Genomic DNA, 20,808 nt, shown 5'->3' with positions numbered 1-20,808 from the left:
CTCTTCTGCTCTCTTGGGCATCCATAGAGGCAGTCAAATATCTGAACACTGACAGCTAGTGGGTAAAGCAAAGCAATTCTGCCCCTAGGCATATGAGTGAAGAATTTCAGAGGGGTTTCTGAATCATATTTTTAAAGGTACTTAACTAGGAGAAATCAAACTGACGGGATCTGAGGGATTTCCAAATCCAGCACCTTCATTCTGAATTTGATTTTGGGCCCAAGGAAGGGAGTGAGTTAGTGTTTGATAAGATGTCATCTAAATTCTATGTGAAGGTATCATACTTTATTTTGAGGGGATACTGCACTTCTGTTGAAAATATAAAATAAATGAGTAAATAAATAAAAGTTGAGGGTTTTTTTTTTATAACAATTCCAAAAAGATACTTTGGGACAATATATGAAATAAAAACCATTTGTGGCATTGGCAACCAGCAAGAGGACTACTTCACATGAAAACTGAAGAGATATGGCACACTGTGGTAAGTTTTATTTTCAATAACGTTCTAATCACTATAGTCTGTGTGGTGAATATAAGATCATTTTGGGACCTTGAGCACATCCATTACTATTTAATACCTGTTAATTTTAAAAAGAGCTAAACTAGAAAGAAGCACTTCTTAAGGTACTAGAAGTCATTTAGTAACAAAAGAAAAAAATTCACTAATAATGGCTTTAAAAGGGCTGAATGCAACATGCAGACGGATGCAGTGCCTGTGAATTGGGCCCAGTGTATTTATCTTCTGTCTCATTCAATGCATGAAGGGATAGCTAGTTTTATCAAGCTCAATTTTGATCAGTTATACCTATTCCTCTGAAAGTACCCTTGTTAAACTCACTCAGAGGCTTAACATGGGACAGTTTACTGGTAAGCTAAATGAAATATGATTCAGACAAAGAAACCAGGGAGACAGTTCAAGACATACAATTAATTAACAAACTATTATATTCCAGTGGAAGAACATTTCCACTTTTTACAAAACTAATTTTCAAAGTTCAGTATTGATAAATTAGTTGTTTAATTTTCTCCTGTGCAAAATACTTAATAGCTATTTTCAATGCTCCCTAGTATAAAGAAATATACCTGTACCATAATGGAATGTTACTTTCACCCTGGTTTTACAGTAATTAAGTAGTTTAGGAGTAGTGTTATAGTCATGCCGGTCCAAAAAATATGTGAGAAGCTAGGAGTTCTTAGGGTGATCTCTTTTATTGGACCAACCATGTAGCTGGGATAAAGTTAGACAAGCTTTTGAATGCAAGACACTGTCACATAATGCAATGCCTCTCCTTGTCCTCTTTCTTATAATGTCTACTCAAACCCATAAAAAAGTAACAATATATGAACCAGAAAATTCCCTCTCTCTCTTATTGGAAATCCGTTGAGAGAAGTAAATAAATAATTCAGAATTTATATATTTTTTCACTTCACAGGATATTATAAATAATTTGGTTTTATTCCAATTAGAGGCATATTCTTTACTGGCATTAGTCCTTTATAGTAGGACATTTTCCTAATTTTGCAGTTTTTTTTCCATATTGGTATTACTAATATTAGCTCTAGTTCATACCGTGGTTGGCTTCTCAGCTGGAGTAAACCAACAGTTTCATTGCTGCCTCTGAGCCATGAAAATTTATACTAGCTTCAAAGTTGGTTTTCTTTTTTGTCACTTGCTAATAATATACAAAACTAGAAACCAAAGCACATTTCCTCAATGCCTGATTATTACTCTTTTAGACAGATGTGATGCCACAGACATTATTTATAGAGTGACCCAAATCATGCTATCCAGGGTGTAGCTGTATTGTAAAAAACTAGTTGGTCTAATAAAACATATCACCTCTACCACAAATCCTGATTGCCCAAAACATGCTAGGCACTTGGCAGAATATATATGTCTGAAAAAGCTAAATCTAAATGTGCAGATCCTGTGAACCCTAGCTACTTCTAGTATGGGAAATACTGTTAGGCTGTACTATAAGCTTGTGCTGTGGGCCAATGTATTTTTATGTTAAATAGTCTATGCTTGTAATCATTATTTACCAGATTAGGACCTCCTATTATGACTGTTACACAAAGGAATGGGTAATAATAGGGAAGGGAAAAAAGCAGAACAAATTACAGTGTGAAGATACGGTAGATACTTACCAATCAACTGAGCTCTTCTGTATGTGTTGCCCATATGTACATTCCCATTTTGGAACACATTTTTTGCCCAGTGCGAGGTATTTCAAAGTACCAGGGAAGCAAGGCAGGATGAAGAGTGTGCATAGGGACAAAATATAAAGTATATTCTCTTTCTTCTTGGAGTGCTTGACCATACAAACTTTCCATTGTGGGTGATTTTCATAGCAGTGCCCACTCACCTGGAGTCAATTTGCAGAGCCCTGTAAATGGCAACAGCAGGGCTGGTTTACCAAATACACCATCCTCTCCGGAGGCCTCTGTGGTAGCATAATGCTTGGTTCAATTGTCTATGGAGTTCCAGACAGCTGCCTTAAAATGTCAGGGATATAGTCCATAGAGAAGCCGGCAAAATCACTTGGCCCTGGTGGAATGAGCTCTGATCATTATTGGTAGCTCCCCCCTTAGCAATTTTATGTAATTCTCTGACAGTCAATTAGACAGTCTTGGGTAGAAATAACTGTGTCTTGGAGATAGAAGCAAATATTAAAAGAGATTTCTCCCGGAACAAAATGAAATACACTTCTTGTTGATGCCCAAAATAATTGAGCCTGTCTCTGCATGACAACAGATAATTATATCTGCCGGCTCAGATGTATCTGTCAATTTGATCACCTCCATGCAAATGAGGGACATTCTCTAGTCTCCTTGTTTATTCTTGTGGAACATCATGGTGGTAATGGAACGCTGTACGTGATGGCCCGATAGGCATGCCTGCCAGGCTCTGTGTATCACCCTTTTCTCCTGGACATTGATATGCACCCTCATCTCTTGAGCAAAAAAGATGCTTTGCTCTTGAATGTTGTTTCTGTGTGCTGCCCACCCTAGAAAAGAGGCAACTGTGATAACTGTGGCTGATGGATAGGGGGAAAAATGGGATCCCTTTCCAGGTGTTTGTTTAGTTCTTCTGCCTACCATGGGAGGGAGGACCTAACAAGTGAAGAAATGGTCACCTCCTTAATCTGGCATGAGGCACAGGAGGCCACGTGACTGATGAAAGATAAAGGAAGCCTTGACTGTTGTTGCTGGGTGAGCCTCCCCCTGCAAAATAAAATGCAGCAAGAACTGGAATTGATCCTAACAAAGGAAAACCTCTGTCTGAGAGAGAATCTAAAGTGGCCTCTTCAAACTATGGTATCTAAACCTGGATAAAGTTTGATGTCTTGACATTTGCCTTTAGGTCTAGAGTATGAAACAAATGGAGGGTGGCACAGAAGTTTTCTGCCACATGTTGGGAAGAAATTGCTTTTCTCCAGTCAGTAATCCAGATCAGGGTAAATTGTTCTCATTAAATGGACTGCTACCACCCTAAGGACTTGAAAAAGACTCCTGAGGCTGAAAGGTAGGGATTTGCTTGGTATCACAAAGCAGAGAGATTTTCTATGAGACACTATAGTAGCAATGTGAAAATAAGCATCCTGAAAGATGAGAGATGCAAACCAGCCCCTTAGTTGTAAGGATGGAATAATGGAATAATGATGGATAAGGTAACCATTTTGAACTTGAATTTGAACTTGAACTTGAGGGTGTAGGAGTTTGTCACTTTTCAGGAACTGAAAAGAAAAGTGACTTAAACTCTTATGCCTTCAAGTTCAAGTTCAAAATGGCTACATTATTCATCATTATTCCATTATTCCATCCTTAGAAACTGATGTAAAATGTCCTTCTTCTGTATTGCAAAAGAATTTCTCCCATGGACTCTAATGCTAGAAGAGAAGAACCTGTTGAAGTAAAATGTTGTTAGAAATGTCACTATACAGAGTTGAGTATGAGGTATTTGGAGCAGGCCCAAACATTCTGCTTTGCTCCACTTAGTCCCCCTCCTGAAATAAAAAAAAATATGTCATGGGCGGTTGATTAGCATTGCTGAATAATGGTGTTAGTTAGCCCTTCCCCATGCTACCCATTCAAACATGGCTACTCTGCTTCTAGTTTGTAAGATCTGTGTAAAGAACCACAATATGTATGAGGGCATTAGGGTTGGGCATAGTAAACTTGCAGTCTAGGCATGGCCTTTTTTGATGTGGACATCTGTCTATTCAAAACAGCTGAAGAGGTTGCCAAAGAAAAGGAAGGGAAGGGTAGAACTTTAGAGAGGAGAATTAATCTCTTGATTGCACCATTAAAGGTTTTGTCTATTTCCTAAAGAGTGGTAAATTGATGGGGCTGCAGTATAATGGTGCCTGCACTTGTGAAAGCACTGTCACTTTGTCAAATGCTGAGACAGACGACTGCTGAGGTGGTCTCTGTTAAGGAATCAGGCAGCAAGTTAAAACTGAAAGAATGCACTGGGGGGGTGGGAAGGTACTGAGGCATATTGTATCTTGATGCAGTAGTTGGCACTAGTGCTGAAGTTGTTGGTGTGGAGAAGTCAGTGCCAAAGTGTCAGATCCAGGACTAGGTGGCAAATGAGAAGCTGAGGTTTCCCTGGGGTACTTATCCTTGTGCTTCCTTGGCACCACAGAGCTGGGCTCTCTGGAATGAATGTTGGTACCAAGGCCTCAGTACTGGCACACTGCTAAGCTGTGTCAAAATCCATTCAAGACCACAACGTTTAGAAGTACAATGAACAAGGAGATGTTGAACAGGCACTCACTGAGGCACACCAGGATGGAAATCTCCAACTGTGGCAATCCCTAGTTGTGCGGTCGCTGAAGGAGTTCTCTGGTATCAACAAAGAACAGTCTTGGCAAGAGAGAACTTATTTGTGTGCTTAGGCTCAGCCAAGACTTATGCTTTGGGGTTCAAGGCTGACCCTATATATTTACCCAGAGGGTAAACATGAAGTCTGGCCTTGCATCACTATCTGACCCAGGAATTTAACAACTTACAAACAGCACACATTGTGGGGATATGAAACAGTAGATACACTTGGCATCCATGGAAAACACAACTCTATTACAGGAGGGATAAAGCTTGAATCCAGGTGACTTGGCAGAAACCATGTTAATGGTTGAAGAAGAGACCTGGCTGAAGTGAAGTGAAATAAGAAGGTTCAACTTATCTATATGAGTCATATGCACAAACCAGGAGAACCTCAGGACTCACTAAATATATAGTGACAAAGACTGGGGAAAAGATGGGGGAAAAAGAGAGACAAATTAATTGAAGAAGCACATAAACAAGAACAAGACAAAAGGGTGAAGAAAACAGGCTTCTGAGTTGCTGAAGGCCTTAAGAGGGGTGGGTTCGGACTGCAGAAGTGTATCTATGCAGCTGATGGGAACTGAGGAAAAGGATCATACTAGGGACAAACAGGGCAGTTGTGCAGTACTGCTGGTGCCAAAAACTGTCTGAAGTTAGGGTTCTGATGTGCATGCACACAGTGGAATGTGTGTTCAAAGGAAAACACATTGTTACTTGGTTATATTGAGTGCAGTATCAAAGGTTTCATTAAAATTATTTTAAGTTAAAGCAACTCATAAATAATATAACAACTCTATAAATAACATCCTGTAATAAAAAAAAATGATAAATTAAATTCCAGCATGCTGCAGCCTATATTTGTTACTGATTCCACCAACAGTTGCTTAGTTTATATTTTAATTTCTAAAAGCTTATAAATCACTCTTGTCCTGGTGGTACCCTTTCCTATATCATACACAGCACCTAACATGACATTACCATATACCTTACAAACCTTCTCACAGCTAGACGCATTCCGCTCAAGAAAAGAAACATATTCTTAGAAGGGAGCTTCCCAGATATATCCTGATTTCCCAAATGTTTAGAGACTACAGAGTTACATGATATATATGTGGTATAGTAAAGCAGCATCCAGGCTACTCTGTAATTGTTCCCAAGAAGCAAAACATCATAATCAACAACCTTGAGCTGCCTCTTTGAAATCTACAGTCATCGTTGTATAAGTGATTTAAAGCTGCAGGTAATGGTGCAGTCTCATTGTACAAAGCACTAAAGGAGGGTGACCATACTGGCAAACTCAAGGTCAAATCTAGCGCTCATTCCCACTGACCTCAATGGGTGGCTAAATCATGCCTTAGAAAACTCTCAACAATACCTGAAAAGTGTATTTGCTATTATGAATCAAGTTAATTTATCAAACATTTTATTTTTATCCCTATTAACTGATAAAGTTATACTGTAAAACCAAAACAAAAAGGAGAAATACAAATTGATATGGGTCCAATCTTTAATGTTGCAGACTGCCCTGGTGATTGGCATAAAAATCTGAATAAAACAGAAACCACGCCTCCCATTAAACTTAAACTAAGAGCCACCCATTGCTCAACACCTGGCAAGATTAAGCCATATATAAAAGATTGATATTCCCGTTCCATCATTTTACGTTCAGAGCCACAAAGGGATAGTCTTTAGAAAAAAAGAACTAACCCAAATTAGCCCCACTGTTCCCTGTGTGCACTACACTGGAACTGAAAACTTCAATATCATTGCAGTTGTTCTCTATTGTAGAAAAATCAGCAAAAATGCAAAGGAGGAGCAGCAGAAACTATGGCAGTTTCTTAGTAAGAAGCAGCAGAGGGGAGCATTGTTGCTTTATTGAGGAAAATGAGCAGCTAAAACCACAGCCAAACAACACAAAAACACTGGCTGGTGATTGATGGATATGCTGCTGCAAAGCTGTGGTAGGAACTTTAACCGACGGTCATCAAAATTGCTGATAATCTAATTTCTTTTAAAGCAGGTCTTTTCTAGTTTACTTCAAGTTCAACATAAATAAGAATTTAAAGTATTTCACAAGTTTATTTCCAATTTCTGATTTTACCCAGAAGTATTTTTCTAGTTACTCTTGGATCACATACATTTCCCACTGTCTCTCACTGGATTTCTCATAAAATTCTTTGGAAATTTTGATTCACAGTCCATCCGGTATATGTTAAAGCTAATTATTCAGAGTCTTGTGAGATCCTATTCTAGTCTTAATCTAATTAAACACCAGTTAGTGCAGTGGTCTCTGGTTCATTTTGATATGAAATACAGGGCCAGAATTTCTAGGTTCCAGTCAAAGAAGTCCCAGTTTAGGTCATCTGTAGTCCTAGACTCAACCCAAGAGCCTCTTTCCTGGCCCTGTTCAGACACATCAGGCCTATCCCAACATAGACTGGTTGGGCAGTAAACAAGACCCATTAATGAGCTAACTTCAAGGATGGAGAGGACCTGCTACTCTTTCTTCTTTGCTCAGGCTAAGCTTCTATTTCTCTGTAACCATTGTCCTGCATATGCAGACGGGTTGTTCTCTGTTGGCTGTACATATCAGAATTAACATTCAGGATAAATGGGGCATTTCATTATTTCAGGCTGTCTTCAGACTCATGCAAAATCACCCCACTACTTAACAAGGTTTTTGTCACAGTCATAAGGACTAGGAACTTCCTTTTTTATAAATCAAAGCTAAAATTGGAAGTAATGATGAGTCTTAAACAGCTTCACCTTAGCCTGTCATCCTTCCAAGGTGTTTCAGACACACATTCTGTTTTATGTAAAACTGATCAATTGAATCCCATTTTAATTTAAACTTGCTGTAGCTGAGGAAAACCAGAAGTGTGGAAGAGGTTCTAAGTTACCGTCCTGCTTCCTTAATCCTAGGCAAACTGGAATAATTCAGAGCAAGCTAAAGACTGTTTTTATTTGTGTTGTCTGCAGTTGTTCCACAGGGGACCACTGTGTTTGGTTAGGATCAGGAAAAGCGGCAGGGTCTTTAACTGATCTTCCATTGTGGCATGCCCTCTCCACACATCATATGTGGAGGAAGATGCAGGTGATCTAGAATTGGCTACATTATGGCTATGGGCAGATGAAACAATTATACTGATTTAAAGGGGAAGGAAGGCATTCCACTCATGAGCATGCATCAGCTCATGTAACTGTTTAGTTAGTTTAGCTCCTATCCTGTAGTAAGTGAAACCAAGCCAGAGATGCTCACCCCAGAATGAAACAGCTGCTAAATTACCACACGTCCACTTACTGCAGAAAAACATGGTCACATGAAATAGTTACAACAAATTAGCACAATATAAGGTAAGTCTCTGTTCCCCTACCAGGTGAATCAGCAGAAGTCCATTACTTACATGGGAATTCTTTTCTGTTGTGGGATTCTTCAATCTCTACTAAGACAGCACAAAGCAGATTTCATTTACAATATAATCCATGTGCAAATAAAATTAAATCTCTTTTCACAACGGAAAGTTTCATAGCATTTTTTTGTTTGTTTTTTTAATATAAAGGAGACAGACAGAGATGCAACAAACAGTATGGGTATAGGAAAGAATGAAAGGACTTACTGTGCTCCATTCTGTATTGAACCATTTAGCACCACAGGGCTTGAGATAGCAGGATTGCTGGCTGGCAGGTCTTTCCAAAAATGAACACTCATAGGGGTTTAACACATCGAAACTACCTTCAGTTTTCCTAACACAGATAACTTCTCTCTGTTGGGTTCCACTGCCACATTCAATTGAACACTGTATCAGGGAACAAAGAGTGGTGGTGGTCATATAGTTTCTCTATGTATTTTTGATATTCTAGTCATGTATTCTAGCTATTCTCACAATTGTATGGGTATTTTATGCAGTGCCTTGAGCCCATGAGATGTACACCATTTTGAAAATATTAATCTTCTGACAGAAGAAATGTAAATTCTTGCTAATGCCCTAAATATGTGCATATATATCCGGACTCCTTCATTCAAGTCTTCTCCTTCCCCTTGCCTTTCTCCATGTACATTCTTCTTCCTTTCCTCCATTTGAATTTAAGCAGATCTCTCCTTTAATTTCCTATGCTGAAAACCATATCCTTAATCTGTTGTCTACTCTTTCCATTTTCTGCATGCAATTCAATTTTACTTTACCCTGGAAATGTATTGGTTGATGAGGGGACTTGAAATTTACTACTGCTCCATAAAGTACAGGTCTTGATCTGGCAATGTACCTAACTTCAGGTACTTGGGTAATCTCATTACAGTTAGTATTAAAAGGCTAAATCAAAACTGACTTTATAAGAATTCCCACTTGGGCATTGCAATGGCTAAAATTTAGGCATCTTGCCTCAGGCAAGTGATCCAAACTGACAAATTAGGTACCTAGGATCTCTGTATGATACATGAGGAGACCTAGGTGCCTCCCACATTTAGGCATCCAATCCAGGGCTATACATGAAATAACTTCCATCAGTCTCAAGATCCAGTCTAATCCAGAGGCAAGACACTGACCTAACAGATGGCAGTGTTGATTTTAGTGTAAACCACTGGACCCCCTCTTCACTACTGAATACAAGAAATGTTATTGGTGGTGATGCCTATCTTTTGCCCAACCACCAAGTGGTAAGGGCACTAACCCAGGAAGTAGGATTCCTGGCCTCCAGGACCTCCCACCATGAAGAGACTCAACCCCACATCTTCTTGCTATGAGAAAATCCTAGCCACCAGGCTATAGGCTAGGTTGGATGAGGTTCCCTTCGACCCCTCCTGTTGAAGCAGGGCTCTTGAACAGCCAAGAGCACAAGATGCACAGTACCAGAAAGCAGTGGCGACACATAAAGGGTGCATGTCCACCCTCTGAAAGCACTGGTGTACCCCCTGAGAGCAGCATTCCCTGCTTAGGTGATGGGCAGGGGAGCAGGCGAGAGTGCCGGCACCCCTCCTGAGAGTTCCCACTAGGGAGTGGGGGCACCAGGAGAAGTGATCCCAGCAGTCTCCCCATGGCTGATTGTGCCGACCCAGGCGGGGAGGGGGAGGAAAGGTTCTCCGTGGCCAATTGCCACAGGACCAGAACAGCCAGCAGTGTGCCACTGGCACTTCTGCATCAGCATGACTGGCCACAGGGGGACTCCCCCCCCTCCTGGTTGCTGACTGGCTGCTGGGGGAACAAGTGCCCACACCTGACTCAGAAGGAACCAGTTGCCCATGCCAGAGAGAGAGCAAATGGGGAAGAGTAACTCCAGTCTCAGACTCTTCCTCAGAGCACGGAGTCCTATGTATGCATTTTACATTAGACAGTCATTTGTTAAAAACCTGAAATAATTCTGGCATAAGAGATTGGAACCTGGGACTTCTTCTCCCAAGAGAATACTCTCCTCACTGGATGTGATGAATCATTGCTCCAGGTGAGGATGAGTCATCCTCTGGCAGCTAGCCATCAGATTTATGATTGCAAAAAGCTGACCTTGCCCCAAATATAGCTTTAATCCAGCAGGAGTCTACAAACTCACCAGAAGACTTGTCAAGCACACCGTTTAGCAGGGCATACTCTGATACTATAGTTTTAAGGCTGTTTGGGGTAGGATTGGCTTACTGGAAGGAGTGCAGTCAATGACTGGCTGCCAGAGGAATGCCTCATCCTCAGCTGGAAGAGTGACTCATTACCCTGGGCTACAGAGTTATACTGGCTCTTTATTGCTCCTCTTCAGATCTCATCAACCTTGCAATTTTTGCCATTCATTGGCCCAGCTTCAACAGGAAGGGTGGAAGGGAACTTCACCCAGCCTAACCAATAAGCTTCTGGTTAGGTCAGTCTCTTAAAAAAATGGAGATCTGAACCTAGGTACCTAGAGATATTTTTTGGCCATAATGGAAGCACTTAATGGATCTGGTTACCTAAGTATTCTGCAGCTGCTGGAGTAAGAGTAATCAGGTTCACTTTTTGTGATTTATGTGCTTAACTTCCACTTAATTTTTGTTCGGATGACTACAAGGTTGATTTGGATCTGGCTCTAAATGCTTTGTTGAATCAAGGCCATGTAGTCTTCTCTGATATTTTTCTTTTGCTGGCTGGGCCATAACAGGCTAAGCACTGAGCAAGAACTTGCATGGTCTCGGCTTACAAATTCCATCCTTTTAATTGCTTCTTATGGGTATCCAGTAAGCCAGAGATGTCAAATAGGGCTGTGTGAAGTTTCGGTCCCCGATTTGATTTGGCACAGATTCGGCCCGATTATGTGGCTAAATCTCAGATTCGGCCCGATTATGTGGCTGAATCTCCAAATCCGAATTGAATCAAAGGACCCTTTAATCTCGCTGAATCGAATCAGAGCCCTCCGAATTGGTTTGGAGAGATTTGGAAAGATTTGGTGATTCGGTCATAGACACAGCTTTAACTATTTTTTCTACATGCCCCTAAGTAGCAGGCGGCTTGTGAATGCTGCAATGCTGGGGCACATGGAGTGTCCCACAGAAGCGGGGGACGGGGGGGACGGGGGGGGACTCCCCATCACGATTGGCAGCAGACCTCGAAGTGGACCAAAAGCACTTCCGGTCCACTTCTGGGTCTGCCGAGGACAATGCGGCCCCCCACCTCGCGCCCCCCCCCAGCTCAGTAGCTGGTGCCGCCTGGGTCTGGGGGGGCACCTGGCGCCGCCTGGGTCTGGGGGGGCACCTGGCATCCCCCTGTGGCCAATCACTGAGCCAGGGGGCATGGGGGAGGGGCCCAGTGTGTTTCCCAGGGGACTCGGAAGTGGGCCAGAAGTACTTCCAGTCCACTCCTGGGTTCGCCACTAAGGATGTGGGGGCCCCCCCCATGCTCCATCTGCCCCAGTACGACAGCATTCATGACCTGCACCTGGTACCTTGAGGTATGTAGAAAAAACATTTAATGCTGTCCGAATCACTGATTCTCTGAATCAGCATCAAATCTTCAGATTCGGATTTGTCTGAATCGAATTGGGGACAGTGATCCGGATCAACGCATTGAATCACTGTCCCCGATTCGGGGCAAATAATCCAAATCGAATAGGGCCCATTTCGCACACTCCTAGTGTCAAATTAATCTGGCCCAGCTGCCATGTGTTGTCCCTGCTCTGGGAATCACAATGCACATGGTGCCTGCTCCAGCTGGTCAAGGACCAAGGGTGGGCACCTTGTATAACCTGCTTTGGTCAATCTGGGATCTGTACTATATGCTCCCAATTAGACTACACTGCTTGCAGCACCCATTACAGCCACTCTGGGATCCCAGCCACATCAGTGCAGGTCCCAGACCAGCTGGAGTAGCTGCCAAATCTGGTATGCTGGGGGAAGAAGTGGGAGAAGAGTGATCTGCAGACCTGACCCTACCCGCAGCCTTGCGCTGTGCCATGCCATGCCCTGTATGAATTTACTCAGGCCCAGAGGTAGCACTGGGGGCCAGATAGCAAGATCCAGTCTCTCAGGCCATATGTTTGACATCCCTGAAGTAAACAATTATCATAAAAAAATCAACAGGAATGGCCCCTAACAACAGCCTCCAAAAAACAGTTAATTTTGTTATCTTAAAAAAAGAAACATACTTATAGTTGTTATACTATAGTACCCCAAACTCTACTTTTAGATATAGAAATCAGTAATTACTTATATCAAAACTACAGATTTTTGGCATACTACAGTGACTTTGGTGCGATTAATTTAACTGATGCCTACAGGAGAAGAAAGAAATGAAGTACTTTTTGAAAGACCAGACTTTTTAATTGACACACAAGCTATAAATTGCTATGAAACAATCATAATTTCTTTAAAATCCATCAAGTTAAAAGTATATTCTTTTCCTTACTGGGGTGTGCTATAATAATACAAATCTGATTTCTGGTATTCAAAATTAGACCTAGGATAACATTTTCCAAATTGCCTATGTCACTTAGAGGTCTAAGGCCCAATGACTAACTGAGACTTATGGCTCATCTCCACTCAGTTTCTGTACTGCTTTAGTGCTAGGAGGATTAGGGGAAACTAATAAAATATGCTTCCCCAAAAAGTTTTTTAAAAGGCACATCAATTGAGATGTGTTCTACTTGGAAAAATTTATATTTTCTGTAGACAGTCAGCTCTGTTGAAAGTCCTAACATATGTGAACGTTCCCAAAATTAAACCCACAAAAGATACCCTGACTAAAGTTATGAAAACACAATTTTAATACCATTTTTCAAAATGTGGTAAAAGTAACAAAACTAGAAAAGCAGCTCTGTTGAAAGTTCTAATGTATGTGAAAGTTCCCAAAACTAAACCCAAAAAGGATACTCTGACTAAAGTTATGAAAATATTATTTTAATACCATTTTTCACAATATGGTAAATGCAACAAAAGCAGAAACAGAGGTTTACTTATGTCTACATTTCACAGCTATTTGATTTCTGTATTTGGTCTCTCCATATTACATTTATAAGGGCAGGTGGTCCCACTTTTCCTGAAACTGTTGCAGAAATTATATTTTACCATAAGGGTAAATTGATTTTCTTTATAAAACAACATTTTCAGGAAACCTAGGCTTATGTTTTGAGGCAATATACTTTTACTAAGCTAAAATATCAAACCATGATATTAAAATGGAAAAAGTAGAAGTCTTTTTACTCCAAAAAACTGTGTTGATATATCTGAACATGACTGGTAACATTAAAGTGCAAAATGTGAAACTGGACAAGTTGAAACATGCCAGCACCAGACACAGATTTCTATGACAGTCTGTACAAAGGAAAACTGAGGATTACTGCTGCAAATCCTATCGTTATTTATGAAGTATCAGAAATCATTTTAGATTAAAACATCTGAAAATCTATGGATGGCAGACCTAGTCTGACCAATACACAGATCAAGCACCTTATATTTTTGGGTACATCCCAAGACCAAATGTTAAATGCTAGCTTTCTGCATTTAATATGTAAAGTATCATTTAAAGTCCTAAACAGAATCTTGCAACCAATAATTATGTTTTCCTAATAACTTAATTATATATTTCCAATAAATTAGTCTCCACTTTGCCAAATGTAGGCTAATATGCTAAAAGACTTTATGTTCCTCTTCGTTTTTCTTTACTGAAATGCAACAGATATGGAAGCCTCCAATATAGATCAGGCAACATGAGTGCAAGGTAATGCTAACCTTACCACAAAAACTTTGTAGTAAACTTCCTTACAGCCTAAGTATAGCAATAGTGGATCATTGGCACAAGGTTGGAAAATAGAAAGAATAATGCTTGTTCATTAGGGCTGTGTGAAGCTTCGGTCCCTGATTCGATTCAGCAGAGATTCAGCCACTGAATTGGGCCAAATCTTCAAATCTGAATTGAATCAGAGGACTGTTTAATCTCTCCAAATTGAATCAGAACCCTCCGAATCGATTCGGAGAGATTTGGAAAGATTTGGACATAGAGACAGCTTTAAATGTTTTTTCTATATACCACTAGGTAGCAGGGGCTCATGAGTACTGCGGTGCTGGGGCATATGGAGCATCCCACAGAAGTATGGGGGGCTCCCCAGCACATTCGGCAGTAGGCCTGTAAGTGGACCAGAAGCACTTCCAGTCCACTTCTGGGTCTGCCAGCCCCCCCCCCAATATGCCCCCCGACTGCCTCCTGGGTCTGGGGGGATACCCAGGGTCCTCCTGCAGCCAATCACAGAGCCAGGAGGTGTGGGGGAGCCCTCCTGTGTGCTCCCCAGCGGACCCAGAAGTGGACCGGAAGTACAACCAGTCCACTTCTGGGTTCGCCACCGAGCACATGGAGGGCCCCTACCCCACATTCCTGTGGGACGCTTCATGTGCCCCAGCATCGCAGCATTCACAAGCCACGCCTGCTACCTCAAGGTATGCAGAAAATACTTTTAAAGCTGTATCTGTGTCCAAATCTGCCGATTCTCCAGATCAGTGTCAAAGCTTCAGACTTGGATTAGGCCGAATTGAATCAGGGACAGTGATCCAAATCAACAAATCAAATCACCATCCCCGATTTGGGCTGAATCCAAATCCAAATCGAATAGGGCCCACTTTGACCACCCCTCCTGTTTATCCTCCTCTTCTGCATCACTGGCTGTGTCAGTACTAGCAAAAATCAGACCCTTGTAATTTTCCACTAGTGGCAGCAACTGTGAACATGATGCTGAAGATGGGTACAAATGTTTTTACTATGTTTTGCTTTGCTTTACTGATGTATGCAACCTCTGATTTGCTTTCCATGAATCACAAAATGTCCAAGTTATCTGCAAAGATGTTCACAAAAAGAAATGGTATGGTGAATATTAATGTGAATATGAATGGTATATTACTTGACTATCATCACATTTTCATGCTTGCTGTCTTGTGGACTATGGTTTAAGATCTGCCTTAATATTGAAATATTCTCCCTAAGCTTGTCACAGATGTGTCTAATTGTTTATAGTGGTTTGCCTCCACCAATGGTGATATCCACAGGTACTATTTTCTCTAGGAGTATGTTATTCTCAGAAGACCAAGGAGTTAAATTTATAGAATAAAGCGTGTTTATTCAGAAAGCCTCCTTATACTACTGATCTACTGTACCCTCTTGCAATGCCCCAGGACCAATGTAGTAACTTATATGTAAAGCTGTCAAAGGTACTTGCACATCTTCCCCCTTTGCATGTAACATATCTCCATGTAATTCTAACATTGGAAGTTTGGTTCAACCCACTGTTAAAACACACTTTATTAGGTCTCTACTAGTCTTTGTGTTGGCTTTTTAGCTCTAAGTGATTTTCACAGTTTCTCTGCATGCTCAGTCCTTATTGGTTCAGTTCCTGTCTGGTTTCCTTGTTCAGATGTCTTTACTTCTGTATCATTTTCAATCTCCTCTGTTGTTTCTTGTTGTTTTGTTGTTATCTGTTTCCTTTGGTGACTCTTGTGATGCTGCTTCTTTTTTCCCCGTTTATGAGCTGCAAGTGTCATGTATTCCTTCTTAATAACTGTCCTTCTGGTGCGACTACTTGATAGGATCTGGGAGCTACTTGATGAGAAATTAGTGCTTTTTGTTTCCACATTGGTCCATCTGAAATACGCACCATATCTTTGTTGTGCAGTTGTGGGAATTCCCTGGAACCCCTGTCATAGTACCATTTTTGTTTGAGTCTGTTGAATTTTTTTAATGTTTTTACGTTTTGCATTTCATTCTGATAAGCATCATCCACAAGATTTGGCAGCCTGGTTTTGAGTTTGCTGTTAAACAACATTTCTGCTGGGGACAAGTCATGTTTCATGGGTGTTGCCCTGTAATTTAAGAGTGATAGGTAAACACTGGTGTGTGAATCTGTAGCTTTTTTCAACAATTTCTTCACTATTTCTACTCCATTTTGCACCAGACCATTGGAATGTGGGTTTTAGGACTTGAAGTGTTATGATGGAATCCGTATTTATCTGCAAACTCTTTAAAATCAAGACAGTTGAACTGAGGTCCATTGTCTGTTCTCGCAGTTTGTGGAATCCCGTATCAATGATTCTGTGACCTGATGAAAAAATCACTTTTTTTTCCTGCATGCAAGAATAAGTCAATGCCCACTTGACACCACAGAGCTATGGGCTCCTCCATGACCATCATGGGCTCTTTTTTTTGCACTGATCTGTATTTTCTGATACTGAATAAATAACAAGAAGACACATCGTATCAGGTTACAGCATCTTCTATGTTATTATTTATGTTGGGCAATATAGAGGACCCCTTACTCTTCTGCATGTTTCAATGCCTAGATATTCCTTATGTATTCTGTTCAACATGTCTTTCTCTAGCACTGCTGGAACAATAAGTTGTGAGCCTTTGAACAAAATGCCATCCAGTACTGCCAGCTCTTCTTTGAACTAAAAGTAGGGGTGACGTATATGTTTTCCAGGCCAACCAACACATATAGCTGTTATCACTTTTTGCCATGTGGTATTCTGAGCAGTAGCTTCTGCGATTAGCGCCCAAATTTTTATTTGTGACAGGAATCACTCCTTTAATTAGATTATCATTGACTAAGTCTAAGTCTGAAATTCTGTCATTTTCCTTTGTGTCATATGCTCTGGACAACGTAGCTGCAATAAGTAGATGTTTTCCTGGCACGTACTGTATGTCTAGATCATATATTTACAGCAGGCCTGTGTGAATAGGGAATTATTCAATTTGGAATCGGCCGATTCAGAGGATAGTGATTCGATTTGGAGATTAGGATCACTGTCCTGAATCGATTTGGCCAAATCTGCTTCAGAAGATTCAGCGCTGATTCAGAGCGATTCGGTGATTCGGATAGGCCGGGGAGAGGCCTTGCTTCTATGTTCTTACTTTCTAGTCCCTCAATGGCATCCATTCTCTTAATCAAACCTAGAGTTTTACACATTCGCAATTCAATAATTGGCACTAGCTTTCCAAGGACTGTTACAAACTGAACTTCTACTATATTACCCTTGGTCCTAACATTCAGTGCACAAACACCCTTGGTTGCAATCATGTCCCCATTTCTAAGTTTCCCTTTATTATTCTCATAGTACACAGGTTTAGTTTTCATTTTTTTGAGCAATGTATGTTGGTATTACATTGACCTGTGCCCCTGTATCTAATTTAAAAGTTACCATTGGTCCACTGGTGTCCAAAGTAATAGTCCAATCCTCAAAAGAATGAACTTCTTCTTGCATTGTGCCAATGAGGAATTCTTCCTTTTCCTTACTGCACAGAGCATGCACCAGCTGTTTCTTATGTGGTGCATACTGCTCCAGGAAAGGAATGGCAGCAGTATTGAAGAAAGGCATTGCAGAGCTGCCTTCTCAAGTCTAACTGGTGTAACTGGTTATAACCAGCACCAAATCAGAGGCTCTGCAAGGAATTAGTTTTTGTCCATTCCCTGGGCACTCAAGGTATTTGCTTCTTTACAAATATGATCAATTACCTATTACATACTGTGAAAACATATTAACCAATGCTAATTAAAAAAGCAATACCCTCAAGGAACTGGCAGTACCATTAGCAGCCCTCACTTCAAGGTATCTGCTGTAGAATACCTTGGATCCAGTAGGATCCAAGTAGGATCACAGGAAAGTAGGGGCTGATAGGGACCTCACAAAGTCATCATCTAGTCCAGCCCCCTCCTCAAGACAGGATCATCAGCCAAGTGTCTGTTCAACCTGCTCTTGAAAATGTCTAGTGATAAAGATTCCACATTTTCATTAGGTATGCTATTCACTACCAATGCTTTACCACCCTCACGGTCAGAAAGTATCCCCTTATCTCCAACCTAGTTTTCCCCGACTGCAGTTTTAGTCCATTGGTCCTAGTTTCGTCTCCTAGAGCCACAGAGAAAAAGCTATATCTATCTTTGTAATCACCCTTCAGAAACCTAAAACTGTTATCAAGCCAATCTCCTCAGTCTTCTCTTCTCCACACTAAATAACCCTCTCTCTTTCAGTCTTTCCTTATAAATCATGCTTCCAAGGACTGTATTCATTTTTGTCACTCTGCTGGACTTCCCAATCTGTCTAACTCATTCTTGAAGTGTGGGGCCCAAAATTGGACACACGACTCGAGATACGGTCTCACCAATGCAGAACAGAGCTGAAGAATCACTTCCCTTGATTTGCAAGAGATACTTCTGTTAAATAATACAACTTAGTATACTTTTGGGGTTTTTTTCTCAACAGGAGCACACTCTTGGTTCATATTCAGCTTATGATCCATTACAATCCCCAGATATTTCTCTGAAGGTTTTGTTCTGCAACCTGGCCCATCATTCCCCAGTCTGTATTTGTACATGAAATTATTCCATCCTAAGTGTAGGACTTGACACTTGGCCTTGTTAAATTTCATCTGGTTGATTTTGCACCATTTTTCCAGGTCATTTGGGATTCTAGTTGTACCCTCCAAAGTTTCTGAACTCTACTCAACTTGGTGTCATATGCAAATTTACTAAGCTTGCACACAATCCTATCATCCAGCTCATTAATGAAGAGAATAAACAATATTTCACTCAGGACAGAACCTGGGGAATCCCATTAGATACTTTCTTACAACTAGACACTGAGCTATTGGCAACTACTTATTAAGCATGAAAGATCCAACTAGTTATATTAATTCAGTAATGAGCATGTCATAGAAGACAGTGTCAAAAGACTTGCTAAAGTAACGTAGATCATATCCACTGCTCTTCCTCTATCCACAGAGCCTGTCACATTATCATAGAAGGAAGTAGTTATTATTATAATGTAATTCTAATATCAAACATGCTAATTATCTCCCATCTAACAGTCTACTAGACTGTTTGTACTCTTTCTTTTGAAGCATCTGGTACTGGCCATTCTCAGAGACATGATACTGGACTAGATGGATCTTGAATAATTATTATTTGTATTACCATAGCATCAAGGAGCTTTAATCATAGACCAGGACGAGAACAGGCCTGACTATGTGAAGAATCTACCACTACTACATGAATGATGAAAGTTATGTACAGATTGGAAAGAGTCTGGCAGAGAGCAACAAAAATGATTAAAGGCATGGGAAGCATAATTTAGGAGGGAAGCCTGAAAGAGTTAGGGTTATTCAGTCTGGAGATGAGGAGATTGAGGGGGGATTTAAGAAAACAGTCTTAAAATACCTGAAGGGCAATTACAGAGAGGACAAAGATGGAATTTTCTCTGTGGTGGTAGGGGACAGGACTAAGGAGCAATGGACTCAAGATCTAGCAGGGAAAAATTAGGTCGGACATTAGGAGTAACTTTCTGACTATGAGGGTGGTCAAGTATTGGAACAGGCCACCTACAAAAGTTGTGGAATCCTTATCCCTGGACTTTTATTTATTTCTTTTTAAAAAGCAGTGTTTTAAGGACAGACACTTGAATGGGAAAGTTTAATCAGGGATGATCCCGTCTTGAGGCAGGCAGTGGATTAGATGACCTTGCATGGTCCTTTTCAACCCTACTTTCCTATGATTGTATAGTATGCCTTTATTGATTCTTGTACTTTCTTGATGAAGGGAAAAATAATTGATACAACTGCTATCACCACTCCTGGAGAAATCTCAAACTGTGTTTGAATCCTTTCTTTTTCTCTTTTTTTTTTAGCAAAGGGGAGGGCATTTTACTACAATCAGTGATTAATGCCTCTAATTCAAGTAGTATTATATGCATAAACCTCTGAAGTTGGAGTGCAGTTTTGTAAATCCTTACAGTCTATGTGGTTTTTAGAAACCATCTGAATCTGTCAATGTGTTCTTTTAATGTTTACATGCATCTATGTGATGGGGTGTTGGATCCAGTTCTGAAATGCAAATTTGGCTCACATGGACTCTTACTGCTTCTGTAAAGGTTAAATACATATATGATACTGTTCCTGGTACTTTTTGAAAGGTTTTGGAAGATGATTCCAGTGACAAATTGGTTTCTATGTTGCAAGAAAAAGTATGATTTTCAAAGGCTTATCTGGATCTAAAACAATTGAATGTTATTGAAAATGTGGGGTTTGTTTATATTTTGGGTGTAATTTTTTGTCCCTTGACCAGATACCCATAAAACTCTTGGTACTAATGAAAAGGAACTGGGCATAGGGAGAAAATTAATATACTGGGCATGTCTACATAAGATGCTAACTGTGCAATAGCCTAATAACACTGCACAGCAGCGTGATGGGCAAAAACCATGCTAATATGCTACTGCACAGTAGTATTAAACTACTGCGTAGTAATCATCGCCAAAAACCTGTGCACCAGTGCTACTGTGCAATAGTTCAAGTTACTTCACATTGATTTAGTACTTGGTTAACCAAGTACTAAACTTAATGTGCAGTAACTATAGTGCATTAATGAATGTGTGGACACACCCACTGTGTACCTAAGACATCTTCAATACCATATGCAGAGACCTGGTTTTAAATTACCAAAAGCTCAGAACCATATAGCTTAGAACCTGCAGCACAGATGCTGCAAGCACCCCTTAGC

The 20,808-nt window shown here is 40.6% G+C and overlaps 1 protein-coding gene across 4 annotated transcripts in view; it reads right to left on the bottom strand.

Moving 5' to 3' along the window:
* Nucleotides 1-20,808, bottom strand: part of THSD4 (thrombospondin type 1 domain containing 4) — a 675,583-nt gene that overhangs the window by 16,598 nt on the left and 638,177 nt on the right. For all 4 annotated transcript variants that reach the window (XM_025213010.1, XM_025213011.1, XM_025213012.1 and 1 more), the window contains one exon: nucleotides 8,448-8,627. In XM_025213010.1, the coding sequence (XP_025068795.1) occupies nucleotides 8,448-8,627 (180 nt within the window). The remainder of the gene's footprint in view (nucleotides 1-8,447; nucleotides 8,628-20,808) is intronic.

Source organism: Alligator sinensis, unplaced genomic scaffold (genome assembly GCF_000455745.1).
Source record: "Alligator sinensis unplaced genomic scaffold, ASM45574v1 scaffold913_1, whole genome shotgun sequence".
NCBI classification, from domain to species: domain Eukaryota; kingdom Metazoa; phylum Chordata; order Crocodylia; family Alligatoridae; genus Alligator; species Alligator sinensis.
This window is presented reverse-complemented; position numbering and strand designations above follow the sequence as displayed.